The 7,402-nt window shown below is 42.4% G+C and overlaps 1 protein-coding gene across 1 annotated transcript; it reads right to left on the bottom strand.

The window, feature by feature from the left end:
• Positions 1-611: 611 nt before the first annotated feature.
• On the bottom strand, positions 612-767 carry LOC123572872 (mitochondrial import receptor subunit TOM5 homolog). The gene has a single exon (XM_065543098.1). The coding sequence runs from the start codon at positions 765-767 to the stop codon at positions 612-614; it is 156 nt and encodes a 51-aa protein (XP_065399170.1).
• Between the last annotated feature and the right edge of the window lie 6,635 nt (positions 768-7,402).

The following is a 7,402-nucleotide window of genomic DNA, read 5'->3' as shown; positions in this document are numbered from 1 at the left end:
TGCTTGAACCCAGGAGGCGGAGGTTCCAGTGAGCTGAGATCTGAGAGCACGCCACTGCACTCCAGCCTGGGCAACAGAGTGAGACTCTGTAAAACAAAAACAAAAACAAAAACAAAAACAAAACATAGACTAATAATCCTGTGTTTAAATAGCATTGTGGTTGTGTGCTGACTTCCATAAAACATGACTAATTGTAAGGGACTCCATAAATACACTTTGTACAGAAGTAAAAAGGTAAACAGAAATGACTGACAAAACAGTGCCATTTCAGACATAGTTCCCTTAATTATTAATACATGCTAGAAAATGGAGTTTGACATTATTTACAATTATACCAACATTTACAGAGGCCAAATGTCACAAGCATAATGGCACACCCTGACCACAAGATGTCTTTTCATACCTCTCAAATAGTTTTATATTTTAGCTGTAGTTTTATATTTTGGCTAAGAACAAGCTTAGCTGAGCCAAACTTGTTCTTAACAAGCAGAATTTTTATACCCAACCATTAAAGAGTCTCTTACAGTTTTCTGGGCCTATTTGCTTGCAAAGAGTTGTGGAAACTGTAACCAGGTTCTGCATATTATACATTCACACGTGATACTCAATCTTCATATGCTATGCAATTTCTTTAAGATAAAAGGAATGATTTGCAGTAGGGCCACGTAGATGAGGAAGTTCCGTATGGAGGAGATCACATCCTCACACACCTTCCATTTCATCCCCTCTATATACAGCTTCTGCACAAGGCCCTGGATCTGGAACATTGTGACTCTGACTCACCAGCCTTCAGCTGCCGCTGAAAATCACTCTTAGAACACCACAGTAATTGTTGCAGACATGATCTGCTGATGGATATCAACAAAATTGAGCCAAAGTTTCAGGGTAAATGGGATATTTGCATAGTCTCAAAGTATCTACCCCCGTCCTCGATTATTATTAATTACAAAGAGAAAGATACAAACTTTAGAATGGAGAAGCCCAGCAGACCTGACCTTAACCACGTTGGCAAAGTTAATACCAGTAATGAGGCATATTGATGTCACGTGCCCTTGGATATGATGGACTGAGGAGAGTGCGTTGCTTCTATGATGTTCTTTTCAGAAATGCATAACCTCAAAATAATGAAACCAAAAGATGAACTCAAATTGAGGGGAAAACCTACAATTCTTCAAAATCGCCAAGGTTATAAGAAACAAGGAAAGACTGAAGAGCCATCTGAGGCTGGAGGAGACCAAGGAGGCAAGGCCAAGTGCAAGGTGAAATCTTGGATTGGATCCTGGACCAGAAAAAAAAAGGCATTAGCTGGAAAACTGGGAGAATATGAAAAATAACTATAGTTTAGTATTGTATCAGTGCTAATTTCATAGTTTTGGTCCCTGAACTCTGGGTACAGAGACATTAATGTTAGGGGAGTCTGGGTGAAGGTTGTACAGGAATTCTAAGAAATATTTTTAAAACTTTTATGTAAGTCTAAAATTATTTCAAACTGAAAAGTTTTTTTTTTATGTTGGGAACATTCTAAATCTTGTCTTCTAGCTATTTTGAAATATAGAGTTGGCCCTTGAACAAGTGTTGAGCTGTGAAGGTCCACTTGTAAGTAGATCTTATTCCACCTCAGCCACCCCTGAGACAGCAAGACCCACTCCTCCTTGTCCACCTCCTCCTTATTGTACTCAATGTGAAGACAACAAAGGTCAAGACCTTTCTGATAGTCCATTTCCTCTTAATAAATAGTCAATATATTTTTTCTTCCATACGATTTTCTTTGTTTTAGAAGCAGGGTCTTACTCTGTTGCCCAGGCTCAAGTGCAGTGGTGTGATCATAGCTCACTGCAGCTTCAAACTCCCAGCCTCAAGTGATCCTCTCACCTCAGCCTCTCAGGTAGCTAGAACTACAGGTGCATGCCACCACACCCAGCTAATTTATTTTAATTTTTGTAGAGTTTGGGTCTTGCTATGCTGCCCAGGCTGGCCTTAAACTCTTAGTCTCAAGTGATCCTCCCACCCCAGCTTCCTAAGGTGCTGGGATTAAAGTCATGAGTCACTGTGCCCCACCCTTATCATTTTCTTAATAACATTTTCTTTTTTCTAGCTCACTTTATTGTAAGAATACAGTACATAATACATAGATGAAATATGTGTTAATTGACTATTTACATTATCAGTAGAACTTCTTGTGAATAGTAGGCTATTGGTAGTTAATTTTCAGGGAAGTCAAAAGTTATTCACAGATTTTCAACTGCACGAGGGGGTTGGCCCTCCCACTAGTCCCACGTTGTCCAAAGGTCAACTGTACCATAAATTCTTGTTAACTATAGTCACCCTACTGTGCTATCAAACCCTAGAATCTATTCCTTTTGTCTAACTGTATTTTGTACCCAATGTTCCCAGCACAAACGTGATAAATGTTTGAGGTGATGAATATTCCAATTACCCTGATTTGATCATTACACACTGTATACATGTATCAAAAAAACCTCATGTATCCCATGAATACATGCAACAATTATGCATCAATTTCAAAGTCATTTTTTTAAGGGAGGCAGAGTTTGTGGTTGTGAGGAAACTTCTGGTAGTGTGAAGCTAACCATGGGGGTTTAGGCTGCTGGTGGGAGGATGCACTGTGGCTGTGGGCTCCTCCTGCAGCTAGCTGCCCAGGCAGAGGGACGGCTCCTTCCTCCAGCTGGGGAACAACGGTGAGGAGTTATAAAGGGAAGAGCACTCATTAATACAGGATGAGTGAAAGAGCTATGGGATTGAAAAGACTCATTTGAGGTGTTAAAACTGAACGTGAAAATGGAGATGCATGATGAAGTTTCCGCAAATCCTACAATCTCCAAAAGGCCAGGTGGGGAGTGGGAGAGCAAGGAACCAGGGGAGAAAGAAAAGTGGAGGAGCGCATTTAGGAACACTGAAGGCTAAGTGATTAGAAAGAGCTCTTCCAGCCTGGGGAAAGGAAAAGGGGCCAAAGGATACTTTGAGAAAATGTGATTCAACTCATCAGTCATTACTCAATTATAGATGATCAGATAGAGATTGTAAGGTAACTGTTTCCATTTTAGTGTTCAAATATTTTAAATCTTGCTCTAAATTGAATATTACATTAAAAATTTTTTTTAGTTTTGTATATTTATAGACATTTTAAAAATGCCTATAGATAGTTGGTGCTCCTTCTAACCTCAGCAAAATAGGGACCCTCCCCGCATGATGGAGAGAGGGACCAAAAAGAAAACTCAAACGAAGACCCTCGCTTCACAGAAATGGCGTGTCTTTTTTCTCTGGAATAAAATAAGTAATTTCATGGGCCCATGAAATGCAAACAGGCTTCTGATGATTGTGGAATGGAATCTTATGCAAAAAAGAAAGAAAAAAAAGAGTCTTTCCCTGCAGCCAGCCAGTGTTTAGGCAGCACCTGCCACACACCCAGGACGGGGACAGCTGCCTTGGAGAATACGCAGATGGTGAGTTTTGCTCACCAGAAATAATGAATAAGAATTTCTTGGAGAAGAGCTTTCAGTGCTACTGAAGGCCTGCACATCCCAGGGAGCTTCCGCCACAAAGCCAGCAGCAAAAGCCCTGATGGTCCCCTCCAGTAGGGGAGAGATAGGCGGTGAGATGGAAGGGAAGCAAGAAGGGAATGAGGAGAGCAGGGAGGCAGTGGGAAATCATGGGATGGGGAAGAGGGAGAGATGCAGGGGCTGCCCAAGCCCCGGTATGGAACTTCGGAGGAGAGTAACATCCAGAGGAGGTTCTGAGATGCTTATTTGGTGGCACACTATGCAAACCCCTTGGATGAGGACCTCACTTTTAAAAAAGCCTGCAGCACAGTTCTTCACTATTCCTCTGGGCTTATGTTCCTTTGAATTCCACTTCCTGCAGAGATTGGACCTGAGCGGCACTAGCAATTCAGTGGGATTACAAATAACGGCCTTGAAGTTTCTTCCAAATGGAATATTCTATGATCTTTGATTATTTCTAGACAACAAAGCCAGGGCCACAGAAGCAGATAAAATAAAGAATCAAGACCTGTACTGAACACTTAGAACCCCTACGTTCTGCTCTAGAAAGAGAGGGGAAGTATTGAGTGCTCTGAATTTGTTCCGTCTCCCATTGCCACACAGGATGCAATCATCCTCCCACCTCATGCTTTGCTGTTTTCATGACTAGACATCAGTTTTTTCTTTGACTTGACCATGAGCAGGGGATGATGGAAACATGAACTGAGCCTTTCAGGTGTTAATCAATTTCTTTTAGAGAGCCTGGATTCCTCCCTTCAGAGCCCCTCCTCTTTCCCTTCTCAGGTCTAGTGATGCTCAGTAGGGACTAGGGCTTATATTCCTACTCCCCTATCTACTGGGCACCAGCACTCTAACAAAAAAAATTTTTAAGCACTTCTCAGACTGCTAAACATGAGAGAGACAAATCTTACCACATTTTGTATTTTTGGCCCTTTTCCCTCAACTTAGCACTGAGTTCACACCCCCCCCTCCCCGCCCGACTGCAGTTGAATGTTGAGTCATCCATTCCACTCATGCCCTTTTCCCAGACTTCATAAGACTCATGTTTCAGAGAAGCTTCCATGGAGCCAGAGCAGGCCTGATTCTACAAATCTTCCCAGTGGTGCCTTCCCAGCAGTTACTGAGATGATGTGAGAGACATGCTGGAAACATTTAAGACCATAGAGCATTTAAGGCCTTCTACAATCTGTCCCAATATACCTTTCCAGTCTTTAATTTTCCCCACTGACAGAGCAGGAGCCTCGCCATCTTGGGCAAGCACCACCATTTTAAAGTTGCCCTTGATCAAAAACCACCTAAATCCAAAAGGCATCAGCCTAATGGCTAAGGTCAGCATGACCATAAACCACAAATGACATCTCTGACCAGAAACATTCCAACCCTAAGATAAATCCCTCCCTGACCAGGGACATGCCAGCCCTGAGATAATCTCCCCTCCTGCCGGAGAGATGTCAGCCCCAAGATAACCTCTCCTCCAACCAGAGACATTCCAACCTCACAATAAACTTCTCCACACAGAAACATTCCAAGCCTGTGATAAGCTCTTTCACCCTAAATCCAGCGAATACTCCTAGTCTGTAAGAGAGAGCGCTCCTGACCAAAATCAGCCAGATGCCCCTCTCAGGTTTATTCTCCAAAATAAACCTGTGTTTGACTGTTGAGCTGCTTTTCGTGTTTATTTTCTCTTTCTTTAACTCTTACACCCATTATTCATATATATAACTCTTACACCCATTATTCATATATAGAATATATACAAATCACATCTATCAATCAAAGCAAATACTACTTGCCAAGAATTGAGCTACATGCTAAGGTTACAGTGGAGCAAAAACAACAAAGTCCCTTTCTTCTTGAAGCTTATAGTCTATTGGATAAATACATATTAAATATTTAACTGTAAAAGCAATATATTTCAGATGTGAAAAGTGCTGTAAGAACTGTAATATAATTTAAAAATACATATATAGCCTTTCTCCTCAGTTGGTACACAGCTTCAAAAACCCTTGGAGTTTTCTGAATGGTAGGAATGTCTTTGTGATGCTAATGAGGTGATGCCCAGTGGGCCTCTACATAGCCTCAGTATGGGGGCTGGCCACCAGAAAGACTAACCATGTGATTATAGGGTTGCACTTTCAGCTACCCAACTTCCAGGGAATGGAGGCCTCAAGATCGAGTTCAACTATGTGGCCAATTGTTCAATCTATCATGCTTATATAATGAAACACCAATAAAAACTCTAGACACCAAAGCTCATTGGAACTTTCTGGTTGGTGAAGATGGTATTGAATAAATGGGCTTGCTGCTTGACACACATAGAAGCCAATACTATGGCACTAGCTTTTGAGAGAAGAAAAGCTTTATTGCAAGACCAGCCAGCAAGGAGACAGGAGATGCAGTTCACATCTATCTCACTGATTTGGGATCTGGGGCAAGTTTGAAGGGTTGAGAGGGCAAGAGAAAGGATTTAGGAATGTTGACTTGGCAGAGTCTGATGGGAGAGCTTCAAACAAACCATTTACAGTAAGGATTTTAGCCCCAGATCTTCTGGGCCAACAGATCCCTTTTGAAAGAGTTCCAGCATTCAGGTTCCAGTCATTTCCCAGTCTTTTGATTCCCCAGAGAGGAATCCTTGTACCAGGTGTTGTTAAAGGTCAAACCTTTTTCTATTGCACATCCCTGGCCTACATGACTTGAAGTTTTCATTCCGTTATGCCTACAAGGTGACTTGACGTCCTGTTATCAACAGAATAGGCCTAGTTTGGGCTGGTCCTGTGGTCACAAACACAGTAATGTGCTGGGAGGAAGAAGTACCTGGATTCCATGGGGAGAGGGCTTGGGTGCTCTGTGTCCTCTCCACCCCATCCTATGTATCTTTATTTGGCTGTTCCTCATCAGTATCATTTGTAATAAAACTATAATTATAAGCACAGTGCTTTCCTGATTTCTGTGAGTCACTCTAGTGAATTTTTGAGACTGAGTTGGGGATTGTGGGAACCCCTGAATTTGTAGCCAAGTCAAATAGAAGTGCAATTGGCCTGGGATCTCCAAAGTGCACCTGTCATCTGAAAGAGGTACAGTCTTATTGGGGTTGAGCCCTTTAATTTGGGGGCTCTGCACTAACTTTAGCTGGTATCAGAATTGAACTGAATTGCGGACCACCCAGCTGGTGTCAGAGCATTAGTGCCAGAATGTAAGTGCATATAACAAGGGGGCTGTCTGGACGGAGGCATCAGGAAAGGCTTGAGGAGTGGCATTTAGGCTGAGACCCACTGATGAGCTTGAGAGGTTGGAGAATACATTTCTCTTCCATCCCCTTCATACTTCTTCATTCCTGGTCTTGCACTTGGAATTCCCCTTGCCTCAGTCTACCTAATTTCTACCCATCCCTCCAGATCCAGCTTAAACCCACATCCCTATGCCTTCCCAGCTGAGGTTGAGCCCCAGTGTTCCCATCCTCACTTCTACTACCACGACTTTTTTGTCTGCTTCACCCACTTTGAAACGCATGGATTGTTGTTCTTTTGCTGCATCCATTTCGTCCAAAAAGTAAGCAACTTGGATTCAAAGTCCATGACTTCCACACCGTAATAATAATGAAGTTACAGTCACACACAGAGCTAGCAGCTACTGTGCGGCTTAACTTGCAGCAGGTCCTATCCTACACCCTTCCCATGGGTTGCCTCCTCTAACCCCTGTGATAAATTTATGAGGTGGACATTATTATCCCCATTTCAGAGGTAAGGAAACTGAGACCAGGAGAGGCTAAATAACAGATTTCCATAGCTAGGGGAGAGAAAAGCTTTAATACTAGGGGCCTATTCATATTTTTTATGAGATGAGGGGCTCTACAGTTGTAAGCAGAGCTAACTCCTGTTTTT

This window comes from Macaca fascicularis, chromosome 4 (genome assembly GCF_037993035.2).
Source record: "Macaca fascicularis isolate 582-1 chromosome 4, T2T-MFA8v1.1".
NCBI lineage: Eukaryota > Metazoa > Chordata > Mammalia > Primates > Cercopithecidae > Macaca > Macaca fascicularis.
The sequence above is the reverse complement of the archived record's forward strand: the minus strand, read 5'-3'. Positions and strand labels throughout refer to the sequence as shown.

Excerpts from the sequence above, each read along its gene's own strand:
- LOC123572872 (XM_065543098.1), bottom strand. The coding sequence starts at position 767 with ATGTTCCAGATCCAGGGCCTTGTGCAGAAGCTGTATATAGAGGGGATG.